The sequence below is a fragment of the Eulemur rufifrons genome, chromosome 20 (assembly GCF_041146395.1).
Source record: "Eulemur rufifrons isolate Redbay chromosome 20, OSU_ERuf_1, whole genome shotgun sequence".
NCBI lineage: Eukaryota > Metazoa > Chordata > Mammalia > Primates > Lemuridae > Eulemur > Eulemur rufifrons.
In genome coordinates, this window is record NC_091002.1 from 28,221,632 (window position 1) to 28,247,228 (window position 25,597).

The 25,597-nt window shown below is 41.4% G+C and overlaps 1 protein-coding gene across 1 annotated transcript in view; it reads right to left on the reverse strand.

Moving 5' to 3' along the window:
- Positions 1-24,171, reverse strand: part of DNAAF9 (dynein axonemal assembly factor 9) — a 119,088-nt gene extending 94,917 nt beyond the window's left edge. The window contains exons 1-3 of the mRNA XM_069496607.1: positions 23,984-24,171; positions 3,257-3,336; positions 2,161-2,280 (exon numbers count right to left, since the gene is read on the reverse strand). Of these exons, the coding sequence (XP_069352708.1) occupies positions 2,161-2,280; positions 3,257-3,336; positions 23,984-24,066 (283 nt within the window). The 5' untranslated portion in view covers positions 24,067-24,171. The remainder of the gene's footprint in view (positions 1-2,160; positions 2,281-3,256; positions 3,337-23,983) is intronic.
- Between the last annotated feature and the right edge of the window lie 1,426 nt (positions 24,172-25,597).

A 25,597-nucleotide genomic window follows, 5' to 3' on the forward strand; every position in this document is an offset into this window, starting at 1 on the left:
GAGCAGTGTACACTGTACCCCATAGGTAACTTTTCATCCCTCACTCCCTTCCACCCTCCCCCCTTGTGAGTCTCCAGTGTCCATTATACCACTCTGTATGTCTTTGTGTAGCCATAGTTTAGCTCTCACTTATAAGTGAGAACAAGTGGCATTTATTTTCTATTCCTGGGTTACTTCATTTAGGATAATGGTCTCCAGTTCTGTCCAAGTTGCTGTAAAATACATTATTTCATTCTTTCTTATCACTGAGTAGTACTCCATGGTATATATGTACCACATTTTCTTTATCCACTCATCAATTCATGGACCCTTAGGTGGATTCCATATATTTGCAATCTTTGCAACTATGAATTGTGCTGCAATAAACATATGGATGAAGGTGTCTTTTTGATAAAATTATTTCTTTTCCTTTGGCTAGATACCCAGTAGTGGGATTGCAGGATCAAATGACAGACCTACTTTTAGTCCTCTGAGAAATCTCCATACTGGTCTCCATAAAGGTTCTACTAATTTACACTCCCATCAACAATGTGTATGTGTTCCCTTTTCACTGTATCAGCTGCCAACATCTATTGTTTTTTGACTTTTTAATAATGATCATTGTAATAGGAATAAGATGGCATCTACTTGTGGTTTTAATTTGCATTTCCCTGATGATTAGTGATGTTGAATATTTTCCCTGTTTTTTGGCCATTTGTATATCTTCTTTTGAAAAATGTCTGTTCGATCTCAGCTTTCTAACTACTTGGATTTAAAAATGAATTTATTAATTTGTAGGAAAATACTAATTTCCTAAGCACCTATTGTGCCAGGTGAAAAGATAAAAAACAAAAATGAGCAAAAAAAAAAAAAAAAGGGATACTTTTTAGGATTTAAACCATTTCCTTAATTTCAGTACTGTAATGTCCTTAGCAACCTTGGCTGCAGTGAAATGTGTGGCTGGTACGAGCTGCCAAGATTAATTCTTTCCAAACCAGCAGATGCTGTACCGAGTAAGAAAAAAAAAAATTTTAATAAAAATATGAGACCAAATTTGAATTGAAAAAATTTTAATGGAAGGAGTAATTTCAGTCTACTCTTTCTGTGCTTCCTAATAAAAAGGAAAGCTTTAATCAATCTATAAGGGTAAATAGTATTAAGGACTTTAAAGAATTTTTGCATACACTAGACCAGGGTTTCTCGACCTGGGCACTACCAACAGTTTAGATCAGCTAATTTTTTGTTGTGGGGGACCGAGCTGTGGATGTTTAGCAGCATCCCTGGCCTCTAACCACTAGATGCCAGTGGCACCCCCTCCTCAGTTTTGACAATCAAAAATGCCTTTGGATGTTGCCAAATACCCCTAAGGGGATCTAACTGCCCCCAGCTGAGAACCACTGCACTAGACCCATAGCAATATTATTTCACATCAGATGTTTGTTTTCATGCCTCTTCCAGCTGCCTCACAAGAGCTGTCTGTCTCTTGTCCAGTTTTATTTGCCTATTCCTGTGTCTCCTGACCCATCTGGCAGACAAGTCACGATGCTTAGTATGTGATATCAGAGATAGCTCCTGGGCAACAGCCCACAGCACCATCAACACAGGCAGAGTGTCTCAGATTTGAGGAAAGGGGAATGTAAACAAAAAGCCTGCATTGTAGTCATGGGCATCATCATGAATTAAAGTCACAGAGAAAACAATTCCCAAAGATAGCAGGACAAAGAGCCTCTGTTCCTCAGCTGATGATGAGCATGAAGTCTTCCTTGTAGGAGCAGCCTGCAGGCTCATCCTTACCTCACAACTAAAAGTGCTTTCACAGGACAACAGCACATAATCTGAGCCTTCAGCATGTAGAGGCAGCGGGCAATTAAGTGGAAAACTAGTACCTTGCCAAGAAGAGATAAAGCCAAACCCTTACGTTTATTTGTTTCCCTAAAGCTGAATTACCCAGTAAATATATTCTGAAAACTACTTGTTGCTAGGTGACCAACAGGAGCACATTACTTCATATATTAGCAAAGAAGAAATGCTGTTTTTCATTATTAAAAAGGCAAAAATTTATGGGGGCTTTGGACTATTTTAAACTGGACTATATTTTTCCATAAAAGACTGTGAAATAATGATCCAAAGGAAAAAACCACCCACTCTTCTCTCTCACAGAGTTTACCAATATATACTTACCATCTAGAACTTCTTCAGAAAATCCTGTTTTCTCAAAATCACTGGTATTTTGATTGTACAAACCAAATAGAAGATAATTTGCCAGCTCTCTGCAGCCTTCATTGTACCTGCTATCGATTCCTGCAAGGCAAAGAAGGCTCTGATCAGCTGTACTGTACTATGGGGAACAAATGAGCCCCAATAATTTTCCCCTGCCCAGCAAAACCCTGACGGTCAAGTTAAAGACAGCAGCTCAGACTAATTTTGTTCCAGAAACCAAGCTAAGTAACTCTCTGTGAAAGAAATAGGCCTCCAAATCAAGTACCCTTACTTGGATTCCAAGATCTATATAGTAGAGACAATTGAACAGCATAGATTATTGAGGCTGTTGGTTTCAGAAAAGCAATTCTTGAGGACAGAAGTAACCAGAAAGCATAGGCCAAGTCCTTCCATGGCTTGTTAAAGATCTCAGAATACTTTCAGTTGGCCTAAGAATAGAGGACAGAAAAACATTCACTTCTCAGAGATCTTTACCAAAACATGTGGATCAAATAAAGGCAGATGAAAGTGGTTTGAAAAGAATCCAGTGATATGAAGAGGAGGACAAGTGAATGGAACCACAAACACTCATCATTTCACAAGCATCAGGCTCAAGGCCTAGCACTGTACCGGATGCTGGGGTGCAGTGGACAATATGCCTGCAGATGGCCCTCATGAAGCTTACAGTCTAGTGGGCTGAGTCAGGACAAATAAAAAGGAAATCACATGGTACTGTCTTCACTACTGCCTCTCAATGCCTCCGGTATATTTACTAACTGGTTCCTAGGTGTCTGTGAAGTCCCAGAGCTATGGCAAGAGGGAAGTATCAATGGACGGCAGGAGATAGCTATCTATGTGTGGCTGAGAGGAAGGGGTTGGGGCAGAAGCTGGGAGCTTCCAAAATGCTATCTCACTAATACCTCATCCAACCTCACTAAAACAGCAACAGATATCAAGGGAATAAGAACTAGGAGGACACTAACTCACACCGTTATCTCACAATACTATTATTAATCTTCCTGTGAACAAGAAGCCAAGTTGTCCCAGACCTGAATCCCACCTTGTTAAAAGCACTGACCTAGGATGCAGAGGATTCCATCAGGCCGAGACTTGCTGCTCTGGGTCAGGATGCTCTGAACCTGCCGGAGTCGGCTGCAGCTGCAATGAGAAGAGAAAATAGTTCCATGAGTGTCAGCACAGCCCCAAGAGGAGAGCAGCATCCTATATGAGAGTTCCACAATGGAGACATGAGGAAGAGGAATGATTTGCTAGGGACAGAAATTGATCTTTGTCTGATTCTAGTATCAGAACCATAAAATGAATTGAGAAAGGCTCCCTCCTCTTCTATTTTCTGGAATAGACCGTGCAGAATTGATCTGAAAACTAAGTCTGAACTGCTAATTACAAACGGGATGGTCAGAGGCTCTCAGGTTTAACAGAGGATGGACCCAAAGGTCCTCTCATGGTCAATGCTGGACAGGACTGAGACTCAGCAGCTGACTCCCAGAACTTCCAGCGGCTCGTCATTTTTGAGGATTTTCAAAGAAGAGTTTGCACACTGATTTGTCTGACCTGTGGTCCTCATTAGTCTGTTTCAAAAACAAAAACAGACAGAAACCCAAAAATTGGTCTAAGGACTTAAAGCTCTAACTCATCCTTATGGCTATCCCTATAGAGAGTGTCAGCAGAGAATACTTGCTCCTCTTTCTGTGCAGATGTATTACTCCTTCAGTCCTAGGGATATCCCCTTGCTCCCAAGCAAAGTGAGGAGAGGCACTCCCAGGCATTAGTATTATTTCTAAGGACCCCATTCTGTCCATACCCACCCGCCTCCTTTCCAGCAGAGAGAGGTGCCCAATTTCCTGCTCAAGACTGATCCTTCCACCTGGTCTCCCTATCACCTTCAGGTCCAGGATCTGCCTCTACTATTCATTTCCTAACACTACTATATTTAATCTTTTCCCTACAGTCCATATAGTCCCAGCCCTACCACCCACATCATTATTAAGATCCTCCACAAACCAACTACACTAACTACACTATCCATGACAACCAGTCTTCATCCCCACCCCTTAATGAATCTGCTCCAACACACTGCCCTACACTCACCCAAATAATAGTATTTCTAGGCAAGTAACACTATTTCCCTTTCCTAATTCCCTGAATTCCTTTCCCCCTCTGAATTTTTTCAAAGTTCCCAAAAAGTTAAGGGAATGAGTTAGTTCCCCTAACATTCATTCCATGACTTAGTGGTCATTGTCACTGTCTTCCATGAAGACTTTCACAGTCTTCCATGTGATATCAAAACTAGACAAATACAGTACCAGAGAGAGAGAAAGAGAGCGAGAGCACACACGACCTATAAACCAATATCCATCATGACTATAGATGTAAACACCCTTAACAAAATATTAGCAAATAAAATTCAGCAATGTATAAAAAGATTTACACACCATGACCAAGTGGAGTTTATTCCAAGGATATCCAAGGCTGGTTCACTGCTTCACAATAAAAACACTCAATTGATGGATGCCCCAATTACACTGATTTGATCCTTACACACTACATGAATGTATTAAACTATCATATATACCTGGAAAATATGTATATCTATTATGTATCAATTTAAAAAATGAAAAAAAAAACATTTAGAAAACTAGGAATAGACTGGTTTCCCAATTTGACAAAGAACATCTATCCTGGGAGGCCAAGGTAGGAGAACTGCTTGAGCTCAGGAGTTCGACACCAGCCTGAGCAAGAGTGAGACCCCATCTCTATTAAAAATAGAAAAAATTAGCCAGGCATGGTGGTGTGCGCCTGCAGTCCCAGCTACTCAGGAGGCTGAGGCAGGAGGATTGCTTGAGTCCCAGGAGTTTGAGGTTGCTGTGAGCTAAGCTGATGCCATGGCACTCTAGCTAGGGAAACAGAGGAAGACTTTGTCTCCGAAAAACAAACAAAAAACAAACAAACAAAAAGAATATCTAAGAAAACCAACCAAGCAAAGTTTGGAATTATACATAATAGTGAAAGACAATGTTTTTTTTTCTCTGAGAACAGGCACAAGGCAAGAATGTCTGCCCTTAGTAACTGAACATATTACTGAAAGTTTCAGCCAACAGAATAAGGCAAGAGAAGGAAATAAAAGTCATACCGATTGAAAAGGAAGAAATAAAGCTGTCCCCATGTGTAGATATGGCCTATTTGTAGATGACATGATGGTTTATGTAGGGAATCTCAAGGAATCTACAAAAAATTCTATAGTAAGTGAGTTTAACAAGGTCTCAAGATACAAGATCTTGATAAAAATCCCTTGTAATTCTATGTGAAAGCAATGAAAACATGGAAACCAAATGTAAAAAATACAATACCATTTATAATCTTTCAAAAATGAAATACCTAGGTATAAAGCCAATAAAACATGCATAGGACTCACATCCTAAAAACTATAAAACACTGATGAAAGAAATTAAAGAAGATCTAAATAAATGGAGAGACTTAACATGTTCATGGATTGGGAGACTCAACACAGTACAGATATCAATTCTCCTCAAATTGATATACAGATATAATAAAATTCCTAGCAAAATCCAAGATTTTTATAGATGTAGAAAAGATTATTCTAAAGCGTATATGAGCTAGGCATGATGGCAAGCACCTGTAGTCCTAGCTACTCAGGAAGCTGAGATGGAAGGATCATTTGAGCCCAGGAGCTCAAGGCCAGCCTGGGCAACATACTGAGACCCCATCTCTAAACAAACAAAGAAATACTATTTTTATGGAAAGGCAAAGGAACTAGAATATCTTAAAATATTTTTGAAAAAAGATAAAGTGGGAGGAATCATTCTACCCAATGTCAAGACTTATTACATAGCTAAAGTAATCAAGACTGAGTGGTACTGGCTGAGGGACAGGCACATAGATCAACTCAACAAAACAGCCAGAAATAGACTCAAGCATGTACAGCTAATTTTGAACAAAGGTGCAAAAGCAATTCAATGGGGGAAGGATAGTCTTTTCAATAAGTAGTGCTACAGCAACTGGATATCCATACACAAAAACAAGAACTTCAACCTTATATAAAAATTAACTCAAAACAGAATATAGATTTAAATGTAAAAAATCCATCCTAAAATTCATATGGAATCTCAAAGGACTCTAAATAACCAAAACAATCTTGAAAAAGGACAAATAAACTCTCACATATATGGTCAAATGGTTTTGACGAGGATGCCAAGACTATTCAATGAAAAAGGTCAGTCTTTTCAACAAATGGTGCCGGGAAAACTAGATATCCACATACAAAAGAATGAAGTTAGACCTTACTTTACACCACACACAAAAATCAGTTCAAAATGGATCAAAGACCTAAACGTAACCCTAAAACTATGTTTTATAAGAAAACATAAAGGAAAATCTTCATGACATTGGATTTGGCAATGATTTTTTGGATATAACAAAAGCACAGGCAACAAATGAAAAATATATAAATTTGACTTCATCAAAATTTGAAACTTCTTTGAGTCAAAAAGATATAATCAGCAGAGCAAAAAAGTAACCCACCTATAACTCACCACCACCAACAAAACAATCACATTAAAAAATGAGCAAAGGAGATATACAAATGGCAAAATAAGCTCATGAAAAGATGCTCAACATCACTAACCACTAGGGAAATGCAAATCAAAACCACAAGGAAATATCACCTCGTACCTACTAGGATGGCTACTATCAAAAAAAAAAAAAAAGCGATAGCAAGGATTTGTAGAAATTGGAACCCTTATACACTGTTGATAGGAATGTAAAATGGTGTGGCCACTATGGAAAACAGTATGGCAGTTCCTCAAAAAATTAAAAATAGAATTACCATATGATCCAGCAATTCCAGTTCTGACATGTGCTACAACATGGATGAACCTTGAGAAAATTATACTCAATGAAATAATCCAGACATAAAAGGACAAATACTATATGATTCTACTTCTATGAGGTATCTAGAATAGTCAACTTCATAGAGATGGAAAATAGAATGGTGGTTGCCAGGGGCTGGGGAAAAGAGGGAGTGGGGAGTTATAGTTTAATAGGTACAGAGTTTTAGTTTTGCAAGATGAAAAGAGTCATGTGGACAGATGGTGGTGACTTTAGCCTAGCAATGTACATGTACTTATGCCACTGACCTGTACACTTAAAAATGGTTAAGATGGTAAATTTTACGGTATGTGGATTTTAACACAATTTTTAAAATTTTTAGAAATTAAAAAAATTCAATGTTATGTAAAATGAAAACAACTGAGAGGGAGAACTCTTGTGGTGTAAAAGAAATTAAAGAATAACAACAGGCCGGGCGCGGTGGCCCACGCCTGTAATCCTAGCACTCTGGGAGGCCGAGGCGGGTGGATCGCTTGAGGTCAGGAGTTCAAGACCAGCCTGAGCAAGAGCGAGACCCCGTCTCCACTAAAAATAGAAAGAAATTATCTGGCCAACTAAAAATCTATATAGAAAAAATTAGCTGGGCATGGTGGCGCATGCCTGTAGTCCCAGCTACTTGGGAGGCTGAGGCAGTAGGATTGCTTAAGCCCAGGAGTTTGAGGTTGCTGTGAGCTAGGCTGACGCCACGGCACTCATTCTAGCCAGGGCAACAAAGCGACACTCTGTCTCAAAAAAAAGAAAAAAAAAAAAGAACAACAAAATGCAATATATGTACCTTAATTTGATTTAAAAAACAAATGAAAAACAGGGAAACATCTTTGAGACAGCTGAGAAAATCTGAATATGGACGTTATTTGGGATTTACTGTTAATTTTCTTAGATGAAATAATGTTATGGTGGTTATGTAATAGAATGTTCTTTATCTTAGCAGATGCATGAGGAGTGAAGTGTCCTCGTGTCTGCAGTTTACTTCAAAAAGGTATAACATAAAAGAAGAAAGATTGAGGAAAATAAAAGAAGTAACTTGTAGGAGACAGGAGTGAAAAAGAACAAGTAGGAAAGAATCAAAGATTTTATTTAAAAAAATAGTAAAAAAAAGAAAGGAAAAATGATAAAGCACATATAACAAAATGTCAAAAATTGTCTAACCTATGTGGTGGGTATGATGACTATTCATCGAACTATTCTTTTACCTTTTCTGTATAGTTTGGACATTTTCATAAATATCCAAACCATATAAAAATTTGGGTCTGGGAGGAAGAGGGTCATGTGGAAAAACCTAAGCTTTTAGAAACAGCAGGGCAAAAACAGCAAGATGATCAAGAAGATTAAAGAAAACTCCATTCCCAGGAAAATGATGATTGCCTGCCACTCCCCAGTTTTTCATGTTTAATAGAAGAGTGATCTTGCAATCATTCTCTGCACTAGAAATATTTCATGGAGTTGCTCCGTTGGTTCACTTCCCAACCCATGCGGACAGTAGGCTGACTGACTGCCAAGGTTACCAAGAGCTCTTTGGTTTTCAAACTTGCAACGGGCCAGTGACAAAAAGCATGAGTAGGTCATGTGACCAAGAAACAAACAGCTCCCTAACTACTGCTATAAAAGCCAAGACAGTATTGAAAACAGTTTCTTTGTCACAGTATCTTGGCCAAATAAAGTGGAAGCATATAAAATGTAGAAAGACCTTCCTCTTCCCAAAGTAAAACATTATCCTTGTGTTTCTTATTTTCTTGGCAAATGAAAAACTAAATTCGGGTCTTTTTCCCTCTGTACATTTTATTGCTTCACAAATTTAATTTTTAACCAGAACATAGCCTGTTATCCATCAATGAACCATGATACATGTCACTTACTGACTTACCTTTTAATTTAAAAAAAAACCCTAATAAGCATAAAGAAAAACACAATCACCTGTACTCCTAGCACACAGAATTAACCACTGTTAACATTTTGGCATATTTGCTTTTACCTATATTAGTGCTTTTTTGAATTATGTACGTAAAATATTAATACTTATTGTCCTTTTTTGAGGGAAAAAAGGAGTATTACATATAAAACTAAACTATTTATTGATCCTCACCCCCAGAGGTCACCACTGTGAGTTTATTGTGTTTTCAGTTTTGTTTTGTTTTTTTAAATAAAATATTTAAGCATATACCAAACCCAACCAATAACACTGCCCTCTACCCTCCAGATCTACTAGAGCTGCAGTCCCCAACCCCGGGGGCCACACACCATACCAGTCCGTAGCCCACTAGGAACCGGTTGCCTGTTAGGAATCGAGCTGCACAGAAGGTGAGCAGCTGACAAGGGAAGTTTGCTTCATCTGTATTTATGGCCACTGCCCATTGCTTATCTCATAGCTACCACCCGAGCTCTGCCTCCTGTCAGATCGGGGGGGCGGGGGGGGCATGAGATTCTCATAGAAGCATGAACCCCACTGTAAACTGCACATATGAGGGATCTAGGTTGCACACTCCCATGAGAATCTAATGCCTGATGATCTGAGGTGGAGCTGAGGTGGCCGCAAATACAGATTATCATTAGCAGAGAGGTTTGGCAGCACAATAAATGCAATGTGCTTGAATCATCCTGAAACCATCCTCCCCTGCCCCCAGTCAGTGGAAAAATGGTCTTCCATGAAACCGGTCCCTGGTGCCAAAAAGGTTGGGGACCGGTGTACTAGAGCATGGCTGGCACATCCTGGGTAGATGGCCTGTGGTCACCCATGACTTTACAAAGTATGACCTTTAGAAGACATGGACATGCCAATGCACTCTAGCTGGGACAACAGGTGAGATTCTGTCTCAAAAAAACAAAACAAAACAAAAACAAAAAAGAGACAGGTAGACTCAGCAGACCTTATAATGCAGCTTACATCAAATATGCTTCTTTCATACTATATTTATTTCTGATTTTCCTTGGATTAGACTCAGAATTTAGATATGACAGATGACAAGATGAAGACACCATGACCTAAACAGATATAGTTTGCCCAAGATCACGAGGCTGAGTAAACATTAACAGCATCAGCACCTGAGCAACCAGGTGTTCTCTGATTCTGAACTTTTTCTTTCTGCTACACCTGTTTTCCTGACAATAAAGTCAGCCACATATACATTTTTGAACTCAAAACAATCATCTCTGTTCTTCCCATCTTCCATCTTAAATGTAATAATTAACTAACTGCTCATTGCTTTTATAGTAACTAATGTATAAACATACAGGTGTGTTTTCTTGTTAGTGTGTATTTCATTATCCTGGTTCCCCAGAAATGATGAAAAAAACTGAGAATTTTATTCTTACCTGTTTTTCCTCCATAATTTATACTAAATTTTATCTTGAAAATCAAACAATTAAAGCACTAATATATTATCCTTATATCCTGTCGCCTTTGTTTTGAATGTTTTACAAAGTGAATCCTCATACCAATCTGATTCATCTCATCATAAAAAACTGATGTGAACAATTTCGTATGGATCTCTCAGTAATATATAGTCTGAGTGGGTTATTTTTTTTTTGCAGGAGGGATTAATTTTTACATAAAAAAATCATAAATATGTTCTACAAAATGTTTTTTTCACTTAACTCTATACCATGGAGATCCTTCTAACTTAGTACGTAGAACTGAGCCTCATTTTTTAAACTACTGTACTGCGTTCTTTTGTTTTTATTTAACTGGACACTGTGATTGAACATTCAGGATTTTTATTATTTTTATTTGCTGTTGCAAACAATGCTTCAATGAGCAATCTTATTTATCCATCTTTGGCACAAGTACAAAAGTTTCTGCAAGGTAGAGACCTAAAAGTAGCACTGCCAGGTTAAGAGGTATCTTTAAATTTTGATCTTGCCAAATTGTTTTCTTAAACAAAACCATGTGTTATCATTCTTCAACTAATGCTAAATTAATGGCTAGAATTCTCAGTTATGAATTCATATTTTCCCTAATCACTAGGGAGAATGTCAAATGTTTATTAATCATCTATATTTTTCTTTCTTTTTTTTAGAGACTGCGTCTCACTCTATCATCCAGGCTGGAGTACAGTGGCATGATCATAGTCCACTGTAACCTAGAACTCCTGGGCTCAAGTGATACTCCCACTTCAGCCTCCCAAGTAACTAGGACTACAAGGCATGTACCACCACACCCATCTTATTTTATTATTTTAATTTTTCACAGAGATGGGGTCTCACTATGTTGACCAGGGTGGTCTTGAACTCCTGGTGTCAAACCGATTCTCTCACCTCCACCTCCAAAAGTACTGGGATTACAGGCATGAACCACTGCACCTGGCCTACATTTCTTTTTCTAGGAATGTGTATTCATATTCTTTGTTCATTTTCTAGTCCATTATGTGGGGTTTTTTTCCTGATTAATGTACCTATTTCATCATACTAAAAAAGTTGTGTTTTGGCCCTATGTTGCAAATATTTTCTCCAATCTCTAGACTTTGTTTATAGTATCTTTTTCATGCAGAAGTTTTAAAATTTTATTGAATTAAATCTATCTTCAAGCTTAAGGGTTTCATGTCATCTTCTTCTGCCTTCTTCACTCAGTATCATAAGCAAAATAATAAATAACAATATTTCATTTTAATTACATGTATGGATTTTTTTTTAAAAAAATTAGCACTTGTGGCTGGGTGCGGTGGCTCACGCCTATAATCCTAGCACTCTGGGAGGCCAAGGTGGGAGGATTGCTCGAGGTCAGGAGTTCGAGACCAGCCTGAGCAAGAGCGAGACCCCGTCTCTACTAAAAATAGAAAGAAATGATCTGGACAGCTAAAAATCTATATAGAAAAAAATTAGCCAGGCATGGTGGCACATGCCTATAGTCCCAACTACTCGGAAGGCTGAGGCAGGAAGATCACTTGAGCCCAGGAGTTTGAGGTTGCTGTGAGCTGGGCTGATGCCACGGCACTCTAGCCCGGGCAACAGAGTGAGACTGTCTTAAAAAAAAAAAAAAAAAAATTAGCTCTTGGCCGGGCGCAGTGGCTCATGCCTATAATCCTAGCACTCTGGGAGGCCAAGGTGGGAGGATCGCTCAAGGTCAGGAGTTCGAGACCAGCCTGAGCAAGAGCAAGACCCCGTCTCTACTAAAAAAAAAAAAGAAAGAAATTATATGGACAGCTAAAAATATATACAGAAAAATCAGCCAGGCATGGTGGCACATGCCTGTACCCCCAGCTACTTGGGAGGCTGAGGCAGAAGGATTGCTTAAGCCCAGGAGTTTGAGGTTGCTGTGAGCTTGACGCCACGGCACTCTAGCCCAGGCAACAGAGAGAGACTCTGTCTCAAAAAAAAAAAAAAAAAATAGCTCTTAATTCCTCTGGAATTTTTTACTTTTGTGAAGCAGGAACCTAACTGCATTTTGTTCCCAAAAATATAAATATTTGCTCCATACATTGATCAAGACCATATACTGATTCTTTTAACCCTCTGATATGGAATGCCACTTGTAGCATATGGTAAATTGCCTTATATAGCTGGATCTATTGTTTGGATCTATTTTATCTATTCTCACAGAAATAGTACACTAAAAAAAAAATCAGAGTTTTAAGGTATGCTAGCTAGCATGTGAACTTTCTAATATTACATACAGATTAATTTTATAGCTGATAAGGCAAGTCCTATCACTATTTCAAAGATTCCATGGCTTTCACTGAACATTTTCTCTTTAAGATGAAGTGTAAGATTAGCTGTCATGTTCCATAAAAATTTCTGTTGAGAATTTGTATTGTAATCATGTTGAATCTGGACAGTACTGAGCTCCCCACTCAGGAACATGATGTGTCTCTCCTTGCCTTCCTTTCTTGTGTTAAACTCTTGTGTCAAGTTATTATTTTTATTTACAAAATAGGTCTTACATATTATTATTAGGTTGATTCCTAGGTATTTTATAGTTTTTGTTCCCTTTTTTATTTGAGACAGAGTCTCACTTTGTTGCCCAGGCTAGAATGTAATTGGTGTCATCACAGCTTTCTGCAACCTCAAACTCCTGGGCTCAAGTGAACCTCCTGCCTCAACCTCCCAAGTAGCTGGGACTACAAGTGTATGCCACCATGCCTGGCTAAGTTTTGAAAAATTTTTTTTGTAGAGATGGGGTCTCACCATGTTGCCCAGGCTGGTCTCGAACTTCTGGGCTAAAATGATCCTCCCACCTCAGCCTTCCAAAATGCTGGGATTATAGGCATGAGCCAGCACGCCAGCCATGTTAAATTTTAAGCAGAGAATCTACTAGTCTGTTAATTTCATTAATAGGTTTCCTAATAATGAATAAATCTTGCATTTCTGTGACAAATCCTACTTGTGAGTGAAGTAGTGTTGTTATTTTACCATACTTGTAGGTTATTTAGAATTTTTGCATTTGTAGTTCTCTTTTGTGCTTTCCTAATTAAGTACCAGAACTACACCCGCCTCAGAGACTGAGTGGGAAAGCTTTCTGAGGTATGTACTCCACTCAGCATGCTTTCCATCTCTGTCTGCCCTGGTAACATACTCTGTCTTTCTTCCCAGCCACAGTGTCCGGTTGAGATTTACTCAGGCGGAAGCTAGGTCAATTGGAGTGCTTTCCAGGGTTATCTCATTTTAGAGCTAGAAGATGAATGGCCTTCAGGGGCACAGTGCAAGAAGAATGTGGTTTACGATGCATGCATAGGAGAAAATGCAGCCAGATAGAAGCAGAAATGAGAAATCATGGACAGAGTCAAATGTTGTGATAGCAGTCGTGGTTCCAGTTCTAGTTCTTGCAGCTCTTTTTTTTTTTTTTTTTTTGAGACAGAGTCTCACTCTGTTGCCCAGGCTAGAGTGAGTGCCGTGGCGTCAGCCTAGCTCACAGCAACCTCAAACTCCTGAGCTCAAGCGATCCTCCTGTCTCAGCCTCCCGAGTAGCTGGGACTACAGGCATGCGCCACCATGCCCGGCTAATTTTTTCTATATATATTTTTAGCTGTCCATATAATTTCTTTCTATTTTTTAGTAGAGGTGGGGTCTCACTCTTGCTCAGGCTGGTCTCGAACTCCTGAGCTCAAAGGATCCGCCCACCTCGGCCTCCCAGAGTGCTAGGATTACAGGCGTGAGCCACCGCGCCCGGCCTAGTTCTTGCAGCTCTTCCTGTGAGTCTATCTCCCCCTATCCTTTCTAGCCAAGTAAGCCAATACATTCTTTTTTACTTAAATCCTTTGAGTTGGGTTTCTTTAACTTGCAATAAAAGCATTCTTCTTAATACACCATCAATCCTAGGAATTGCTTAGGGTTGAAGCATACTGCTGTCTACAACTTATTGTGAAAAGCATTAAAAAATACAATGGATGAAAAGAAGGATGGACAGTTGATAAGGCAAATACAGCAAATATAATAAATACAGAATCTAAGTATGGTATATATGAATGTTCACTGAACAATTCTTTAACTTTTCTGTATTTTTGAAAACTTTCATAATATAATGTTGGGGGAAAAAAATCAACAGGAGTAATAAGAGCCCCATCAGCATTAATCTGGATTTCAGGTACTAACTAAAAGGAGCTCATTGTAGGAGTGCTACAGGTTTAAGAAACCTGGCCCTGCATTAAAGCAGCAATTATTTACGTCCCTTTGCAAAACTAGAGACTTGGAGGAAAGGCAAAAAGACAGGATGTGCCGTGAGGCAATAGATGACATTTCCTACTGATGTCTTTGCTGGAACACCAAGCTGCAATGGAAAAAGTATTGCCAATGGCGCTGCTGTCATGGCTAATACATGGTTAACCACTGGCCGCAAAGTGACTCAAACTGAAGGGACACACACACACACACACACACACACACAATGGCTGATGAATGTGCTGGCATCATTTAACTATTCAATGACTTAAATTTTCTCCCAGTACTTTCATGTGGCTCCCCAGAGCCATTAGTAACCCTAAGCAATATAACTTTCACTCCACACAGCTACCCCCTTGTGGTAGAAACAGTTGCCTAATCCATACCCATTCTCCCCTTCTTCTTACTAATAGTACCACAATGGGGGTCAGGGAGTGGGCAACAGGTCCAGGTCCTTTGCTTCTAGTGCTAACCACTGAGACATATGCGTAAGTCATGAGGTAGAAGCTTCTGGGGACGTTCTTCGAAAGGAACTGGCTCAACTAGGAGGGAAATCCCTTCCTTTTTCCCTTCTTGCCTGACAGACATGATGGCTGGAGTTCCTGTAGCTATTCTGTGACTATGGAGCTATAGTGAAGGTAAAAGCCACCTGCTAACAATAACAAAGCACAAACACAAAACAGGCCTGGCTCCCTGATGACTTTATAGCAGGAATGACATGCCTTCCTCTAGACAGACATCTTTTGCAAGAGAGGATAATGTTTATCCAAGGCCACAAGTTCCCCACCCCTGGGATAAACCCTTAGGTTAAGTCATTACTGTCAAGTGTCTTTTAACAGCTGCCAAATGTAGTTCCTAATAGGCTACACCTTAACTAAAATGGTTAAGACTTGGGGCCCATTGCAATTCATGTCTACACATATATCATGAATTGGTATACATAAGATACTCTACAAACTAAAGTCAAGAACTTCAGAAAATGCCACCCACCACAAATGGAAAATGTTTTCTGGAAGTTTTTTCACTATATTCCAGTGTAACACCTTATTTCCTATTTTCTCCCTTTTCTCTGGCTTTCCCTAAAGATTTCCTCACCACAATCTGCTCTTTGTAAAGTGAGTTTCACAAGTCTTCATTCAGAAAAGCATCCACAATTACTCTCCCTCACTTCTTTGACTATTAAAAGCATGCCAAATCTATATGCAATGTGGAATCCTGCCTTAGATCCTGGAATGGGAAAAGGACATGCAGAAAAACCGGGAAAATTCAAACAAAGCCTGGAGTACTAAACTCTAAGTAAACAAAAGTATATTAAGTAAACTAAAGTATTATACCAATACTATCATCTTAGTTTTGATAAATGCACCATGGTTACATGTCAGATGGGAACATTAGAGGAAGCTAGGTGAAGGGTATGTAGGAATACTCTGTATCATATTTGCAACTCATCTATAAATCTAAAATTATTTCAAAATTAAGAGTTAAAAATAAAAAACTTGCCAAATGAGCTGCTTTTTTTTTAACTAGGGCTCAAAAATCACAGATCAGTATTAAATACTCAAGTTGCAAACCCTGCTTTTTCTTTTCTTTCTTTCTTTTTCTTTTTTTAAATTGCAGGACAAAAACAACAATTTAAACTGTGTAAGTTAAAGGACATCTACATCTCATTCACCACCCCGTCCCCAAAGTTAGAACATCAGAGAAGAGCCCACAAGTCAGGTAACATTGTCGAGATATTGTGCGCTATTAATGTCACAATATTCACTAAATAAGAGTCCTCAGTATACAGTCTCCCCAGACACAAGTAAGAAGGCAGATACCCAGGCCTCTACCCTGGGCCAGAAATAAACCCATAAAAGCCTAACTAAGAATACCTTTTTTGTTTCTATAGCCACCTCGATGGCCAGCATCCAAGCAAGTTGGAGGCTGAAACTTCACATTTTCAGACATTTGAGGGCATAGGCATGCTTTGCAGTTTTGAGTTTTCTTAAGGTATGGACCATTGGTACTACAACTGCAGTTACTACTTCCATACATCCATGAACCCAAAAAAGAACCAAGGGTATTGGCAACATTACCAAAGAGATAACCAACCTCTGTGAGGCTTTAATTAAAGTGCTCTCTGTAGAACGTCACTATCAAGAACCACTTTCTCACTACCTAGCTCAAAACTATGACTCGTGGCCGGGCGTGGTGGCTCACGCCTGTAATCCTAGCACTCTGGGAGGCCGAGGTGGGCGGATCCTTTGAGCTCAGGAGTTCGAGACCAGCCTGAGCAAGAGCGAGACCCCATTTCTACTAAAAATAGAAAGAAATTATATGGACAGCTAAAAATATATATAGAAAAAATTAGCCGGGCATGGTGGTGCATGCCTGTAGTCCCAGCTACTTGGGAGGCTGAGACAGGAGGATCCCTTGAGCTCAGGAGTTTGAGGTTGCTGTGAGCTAGGCTGACGCCACGGCACTCACTCTAGCCTGGGCAACAGAGTGAGACTCTGTCTCAAAAAAAAAAAAAAAAAAAAAAGGCCAGGCGTGGTGGCTCACGCCTGTAATCCTAGCACTCTGGGAGGCCGAGGCGGGTGGATCGCTCGAGGTCAGGAGTTCGAGACCAGCCTGAGCAAGAGTGAGACCCCGTCTCTACTAAAAATAGAAAGAAATTATATGGACAACTAAAATATATATATACAAAAAATTAGCCGGGCATGGTGGTGCATGCCTGTAGTCCCAGCTACTCGGGAGGCTGAGGCAGTAGGATCGCTTAAGCCCAGGAGTTTGAGGTTGCTGTGAGCTAGACTGACGCCACGGCACTCACTCTAGCCCGGCAACAGAGTGAGACTCTGTCTCAAAAAAAAAAAAAAAAAAAAAAAAAACTATGACTCGTAATCTGAACACCCCTGAAATTGAACATAGCCCACAGCTTCTCCTGTAATTATTCTCTATTCATTCAATAAATAATTAGTACAAGCAGCGTTTCATAATAGGTAACAATAGCAGTTCCTATTTAGTGAGTACTGACTACATGCCAGACACTGATCTAAGCACTAGGAGAAGCCATGTGGGAAATGGCAATAAAAACGGTTCCAGCCCTTTTCCAGGGGTAACAAAGAAGGTCCTTCCTTATGAATCTCTTGAAAATATAGAAATCCCACCGATACATGGGATAGAGAGGCCCCAGCACAGGAACCCCTTAATCGGACTGTTTTGCTAGAGCACATCCTCCAGTAGCTTCTCCATAAAACATGCATGGGAGGTCAAATTTTGAAACCGTGCATGTGTGAAATGTCTTTATCCTCTCCTCACACCTGCCTGAGAATATGGCCAGATAGAGAATTCTATTTTTTTTCAAAAGGCACTCTTTGCTCCATTATGTTCTAGTTTCCAACCCTGCTAGAATCCTATGATTCCTGATCCTATCTATGTGATCTGTAGATATTCTTTTGTCTTTATAGTGCTAGAAAATTTCATGATGCTGTGCCTTGACATGGGTATTTTTATTTTAAATTGACAGACAAAACTGCATATATTTATTGTGTACAACATGATGTTTTGAAGTATATATATTGTGAAATATTTAAATCTATCTAATTAACAAATGTATTAACTCACATAGTTATTTTGGAAAACACGTAACATCCACTGTCTTTCCGTTTTTTTAAGAATACAATATATCATCATTAACTATAGTTTACCATGCTATACAATAAATCTTGAATTTATTCCTCCTGTCTAACTGTAATCAAATATCCTTTGACCAACATTTCCCCATTCCTTACTTCCCCTGCTACCCCAGCCTCTCTGCTCTCTACTTCTATGAGATGAAAATTTTTTTGTTTTGTTTTTTGAGACAGGGTCTTGCTCTGTCTCTCAGGCTAGAGTGCAGTGGCATCATCATAGCTCACTGTAACCTCAAACTCCTGGGCTCAAGTGATCCTCCTGCCTCAGCCTCCCAAGTGGCTGGGACTACAAGTGCGTACCACCGTGCCCAGCTATTTTTTCTATCTTTTGTAGAGATGGGGTCTTGCTCTTGCTCAGGCTGGTCTCAAACTCTTGGTCTCAAGCGATCCTTCCGCCTTGCCTCTCAAAGACCTGGGATTACAGGCCTGAGCCACCATGCCCAGCCCAAGATCAACTTTTTTAGATTCCACATATGAGTAAGCTCATGTGATACTGACATGGTTATTTTTAAATTAATTGTGCTGGATTCCTGGTGAGTTCTTTTAATCTTGAATCTGAATTCAAGATTCTGAATCTTTTAATCTTGAATTCTTTTAATCTGACACTCGTGTCCTTTAGTTCTGAGAAATTTTATTTTTTATTTCTTCATGCCATCAAGGAATAACCACCCACTATCCCTCCTTATTACACACATATACAGATCCCTGAGTCATTCAGTCCTTCTCATTCTGTAAAGAGTTTAGCTTCTGGATCATTGTCTCTTTGCTACTACTGCTCCTACCTTAATTCATGGTAATCTCAATACGCACCACAATCTTTACCTCTCAATGCCTTGACTCCTCTCTTCCAATGGTGTTGTCCTCTATCCTACTTCAGCCACTCCCTCCCACATTGCTCACATCCAAGCAGCTCAACACAGCTGTAGGAAAAGCATACAACCAAGCTAACTAGGTCTCACCTTAAATTTACAACAAACATCAAATAGGCACTTGGGGCTGCCTGGCAATTCTAATACCTTTCCTTATCTTCAACTCATCCTTCTTCACTCTCCTAGATGAATTTTACACCTTCTTTCCCCACAAACTCCCAACACCTCCCCATTCTTCATTTTTAGATGAAGACCTTCCTTCCTTGGCCGGGCGCGGTGGCTCACGCCTGTAATCCTAACACTCTGGGAGGCCGAGGTGGGAGGATCGCTCAAAGCCAAGAGTTCGAGACCAGCCTGAGCAAGAGCAAGACTCCGTCTCTACTAAAAACAGAAAGAAATGATCTGGACAGCTAAAAATATATACAGAGAAAAATTAGCCAGGCATGGTGGCACATGCCTGTAGTCCCAGCTACTCGGGAGGCTGAGGCAGAAGGATTGCTTGAGCCCAGGAGTTTGAAGTTGCTGTGAGCTAGGCTGACGCCACAGCACTCTAGCCCGGGGAACAGAGTGAGACTCTGTCTCAAAAATAATAATAATAACAATAAAAAGAGAACTTCCTTCCTATTTACCTGAGAATACAGAAGTAATCAGAAGAGAACTTCCACTTTCTCCCACCACTAATGCTACCAGCATTTGGGTCCACATAATCTGCCACCAAAGAACTGTATGCATTGTGCCTATGTCACCTGAAGTCAACATATCCATTTGTGGGCCAAATCCAATCCCTCTTACTTACTCAAGGACTTCACCCCTGCAAGTATGTCTTCTCTCTCTTTAATCATCAATTTTCCCTTACTAATGCATCATTTCCATCAATTTACAAATATGCTATAATGTCCGCCCACCTAAAAATAAAAAACTCTCTTCACACCTCATGACCTTCCAGCTACAGCCCCATTACTCTGCTCTGCCTTATAACAATGCTTGAAAGATCATTGCTATGACTATCTGTACTCACTGTCTTTAATTCTTCTTCTCTCCTTTTCTATTTGTTAAAATTTTTTTTAATTATTTTTTTAGAGCTAGGATCTCACTATGTTGTCCAGGCTGGACTCGAACTCCTGAACTCAAGAGTTCCTCCCACCTTAACCTCCCAAACAGACGGGACTACAGGCATGCACCACTGTGACTGGCTTCATTTTGTCTTAAACCCAATGCACCAAAACTGTTATTGTCAAGGTCACCAATGACCTACACATTATCAAATCTAATAGTTTATTCTTAGTCCTCATTAGACTATCAACCATCTTTTGGCTTTCAATGACCTTGATTCTTTTTCTACCTCATTGGGAACCATTTTCCCTCAGAATTTGGAAGGCAGTGCTGCATGTCTTTTCTGGGAACGTTCTCACTCTCCTCAGTTTACACATGTGATAAGCCAGGGCTTGGACATTAGTCTTCTTTTGTACCTGCATTTACTCTCTGGAACTCTATCGAGTCTCATGGCTTCCTTTTTCTTTTTCTTTGTTAATTTTAGTTTTTGTAGAGATAGGGTCTCACTGTGTTGCCCAGGTTGGTCTCAAACCCCTGGCCTTAAGTGATCCTCCCACCTCAGCCTCCCAAAGTGCTGGGATCATAGGCTCCACAATGCCTGGTCTAGTCTCATGGCTTTAAATAAAAAATTGGCAGTCATCAGCATGTAAATGGTATCTCCATCCCCAATCTCCCTTCTGAACTCCAGACTAATCTATCCAACTGCCTATCCAGTATCTTTACTTGAGTATCTATTAGATAATTTAAAATGAACAAGACCAAAATTGAACTCTATTCTCTCCACAAATCTGCTCTTCTTCCAGTGTCCCCAATATTAACAAATGGCAACTCCATTCTTCCAACAGCTGAGGCCAAAACTGACTAGGCCTTCTGGCATTATTGTTCCTTCAGTCCTAGTTCTTCCTCAGCATTTATTTCTCACCATTCTGTATTACGATTTTTACTGTTTTCATATATTTACATTTACAAAAGAGCTCTTGGAGGGCAGGGGACTGCCTTATTTATTTGAATCCACAGCACTTAACAGTGTATGTTGAATTATTTGCATAAAGAGGTAGTGAAATTTAAACTGTTAAACAAGTCCCAAGCAGAAACAGATCCCTCTGCAGAAAAAGATTTTGAAGTAGGAAAGTGTATTTCAGCTAGATTTCCATTGGTTCATTAGTACTAGTTCAGATAGGCTAGATTATATCTTGGTATAATATAATATAAAATCCCAGTGGCACTTCACTTCTTGCTCACTTTACATACATAGATCACCTGAAAGCTTGCTCTGGGTCCCAGACTGATGGAGTCTGGGACCATCTAGAGCACCAACAGCCACCATGACAGAAGGCAAGAGTGGCAAATTATATACCAGAAGCTTTTACCATGAAAGGCTACACATTATTCCTATGTACATTTCACTGAACAAAAGCAACTCACAGGGCCATACCCAACTTCAAAGGGGAAGCAACTACAATTCTATTACATGCTCATGAGACAGAAACCAAAAATCTTTGATAGACAGCACTGATGATTATCATATCCTTAAAAACAAGCTTCTAATTCTGAGCAATAATATTTTAACTCCTGATCTTCATTCTCCATCTCTGAAAATGAACTCCCTCGCTAGAAGAGAACCATACACTTGCAAAATACTATCTATGGATGGTAGGAATGTAACTTCACCAGTTAGGCCTGCCTCTTTCCTCACTCAGGAGTCAGAGAGCAGCAAAGAAGCCAAATATGGGACAGGAAAGTACTGAGGCCAAACCTGCTAGAAATGTTCAATGTCAAAAGTGAGGGAAAGGCTTGAATAGACAAGAAAAGCATGTTCAATTATATAGAGGCGTGGAAAGGAAGGAAACCCTCAGCAAATTTGTTCACCAAAGGTATGGAACAGCCAGGCCTTGGAGTCCTTTGCACTACCCTTTGTCTGAAATCTAACAAGTTTCATTCAAATCACTGGATGGAAGAATTGGAATTTGAGTATGATTAAGAAAGTTAGCCAGCATACTTCCTTTTAACATAAAAACACTACCTTTAAAATGCATAAAAAGCACACCGCCATGCTACTAGAAACAAAAAAGGCAGTGGTTAAGAGATGGATTTTATGGGAAAAAAGATTCCTAAGCTCAAGATGATCTGAGATAAACCCCAAGTCTGCACAGAGCCTAGACTTAACGGATTGCTGCTCCAAGTTCTAAAGTATCCTGTGCAATTTCTATACAAAGTTCAAACACCTTCTGTTTAAGACAGCGAAAACTGGCAGAAACGCTGGGAAGCACTGGAGACGGTTACCATAAGCAATTAAACACTTAGGACTGTAAAGCTCACAAGGAATTACATTGAAGGGCTGAGCAGGAGTTCAAATAATGTCACCTGCCAAATTAGAAGCAAATTAGGCTTCCTAAATGCTGTTTCATTGGTATCTAGCCCCACCTTCCCTATCCCTTATTCATTCAACAATGATTAGTCGCCAAGGTGTGCGAAAGAATGCAGGGAAGTAAAAGAGAAATTAGGTTCTAAGAATTCATTCTTGGTCTCCATGAGGTCTAGTTAAACAAACAACCCCAAAAAACAGATTGACAAGCAAAAAGTGCCTTTAAGTACCATAACAATACTATAGGAAAAGCCATTCTAACATGTAAGTTGACAACATCCTTTCAAGGGAACCATACCATATTTGCTTTGTTAAGCGGCTAGGAAAAAGAAAACGCAAACAAACAAAAAACCTCTCTTCCGGTTTAATGACAGTTTGGTACCAAAGCTCGCTCGCTCTCCCTCCTTCTCAAAGGTTTCTGCTGCAACCCTTCCATCATTCCAACCTCCACACTCTGCTTGCAGGCCCCATACCAGCTCCATCACAAACAATGCCGAGAATACCAAGGTCAGCACCAAAGGCACCGGGAGCAGAAATCGGAAACAGATCTTCCTAAATCAGAAGGGAAGGGCTTCCCCCTCCATCACAGCCCCCCCCAAAACCAAGGCTCTGCCTCTGGCCTCAGGGGGCTGGCGTCTGCCGCTTTCGGGGGTTCTAAACCTCCTTCCCCTCTTCAGTTAGTTTTCCCTCCTGCGCCCTCGATGACTTCGCCTCCCCGCAACCTGAGCTCCCCATTGTGGAGCGAAGGAGCGCGTCACGATACAGGCTGGGGCAGGGGGAGGTGGAGAAACGCGCAATAGGGGAGATGCTGTCAGTTGTATGTAGGGGGCGGTGATCGTTAAGGAAGCCGCAGTAAAGGGCAAAGGCTCCACAGATCTACAGTAGGGAGCTTTATAAGTAAGCCGTTGCTGAGGAAAACCCATTTGAGTTTCCACATAAGGGAGCTATTGTGTGTGGGGCAGGGGGCGTCTACAAGTAGCCGTTTCTGGGGGAAACATTGCATGGGAAGGCAAGTGAATTATTCCAAAGGAAGTCACGGTGGGATTCTGTATAGGGGAATCTTTCCCTGGGGAGACGTTCTATGGGGGGGTGGGAATGTCATAATAGGGAGTCGTCACAGGGAACCGTTGTGGGGTTGTCTATAGGGGAGCCATTGTGGAGCCTCTGCAGAGGGCGCCGTTCCTGGGAAAATGTTCCTCCAGGAGCCGTTTAGGAAAGAACTGTCCGCGAGGAAGCCATGTCGGGCCACGCCCTGCGGCGGGAGGCGTCACCGACCCCGACCACCCGCATTCCCCACCCGGCCGCCCCTCTGCGGCCACGGCCCCGCGTACCTGACGGAGGGGGACCCGCGGCTGGAGCCTCCGGGGGAGCGCGCGCGGGGCAGCCCCAGCCGGCGCGGGGGGTACACGTCCATGGCGGCGGGAGGCGGAGCAGGACCGTGCCGCTGCGAGGGTCGCTCAGGCCCGCCGGGCGGCTCCAGGCCCGCGACGGCCGGGCGGCGCGGCGGGGTGTGCCGGGTGGGAGGGGGCGCGGCGCGCGGGGGCACGTCGGGGCCGGGGGCGGGGCCGGACGCGCGCAAGGAGCGCTGATGGGGGGTCGGGGCCGGTTTGGAGGTTGGGGGCTGGCCCACTGCCGTAGGGCTGCGCCTTCCTTAAGCTGCGAGGCGGCCGGGCAGGACGTTGGGAGCGCGGGTCCCGGGGGTGAGAGTTAATACGGCGCCGCTCTGCCTGGTCCTCAGGCGCCGCATCACGCAATGGGACTCCGCGCGGCGCCCCCCAGCCACGCACACGGGCGCGCCCGGAGGCGGGGCCTGGCTACAGCCCTGCCCCGCTCCGCTCCGCCCCGCCGGCTCCGGCCTACTGCGAAAGCTTCCGCCGCTGCGGCTGGATCCAGGGCACCTCCTCCGTTCCCGGCTCGCTTCCCCGGTCTCCTGGGCGAGTGCGTCGCTGCTGTCTCCTCACCTCCTGTTATCAGTCGTGTACTCACCGTTCAAACATTCAGCCAATTACTAGCAGGCCTCCGGTTAGCAGTGCGCACCCAGCCCTGCGCAGGGCATGGGCGTTAGGGGCTTACAGGATCCCAGAGGACCCCTGCTCTTTACTGTCGAGGTCCTGGCTCCACCCGGTCCGACTGTGGGGCCATGGACAAGAAACTTAATGGCACCAAGCCTCAGTCTTTCCGTGTGTAAAATGGGAGAAATACTTCACTGATAGATTGCCAGGCGTCCTCTATATGTACAGAACGTATTTAGTGATTTTATCCTGCATCCTGTATTGACCTTGTCAAGATGCCTTAAAATGTCCTGTATTCATCTTTTTTTTTTTTTTTTTTTTTTTTTTTATATCCAGGGTCTCTCTTACCCAGGTTGGAGTGCAGTGGTGCAATAATACTTCACTGCAGCCTCCAACTCCTGGGCTCAAGCGATCCTCCTGCCTCAGCCTCGCCAGTAGCTAGGACTGCAGGCATGCGTCACCATGCCCAGCTAATTTTTCTTATTTTTTTATAACTGGGCTTTCGCTATGTTGCCCAGGCTGGTCTAGAACTCCTGGCCTCAGGCAGTCCTCCTGCCTTGGCCTCCCAAAGTGCTGGGATTAAAAGCATGTGCCACTGCGTCTGGTCCTGTATTCATCTTTTTACAATAATTTATAATAATTAGAACTATTTTTCTGCCACAGTCATTGGTGCTTAAATCACTTAAATGACAACAGTAGCTGAAAAATCCTACCTCCACAAATAAAGATCGGGGCAATCCCTGTGGTGTCTCCTGCAGGTTTAGCTGAAGAAAGACCAAAAGAATAGGGAGTAGGAATTTAAAGTACTTGTTTTTCATATTCAAGAAAGGAAAAGACTTTTTTTGGCTCAAGTTCCAAGTCTTGAACAAGTAATCACCGTTACTTAAAGATATAATAATTTCTCATCGGTATACATGCTCTGAAAATCAGGCA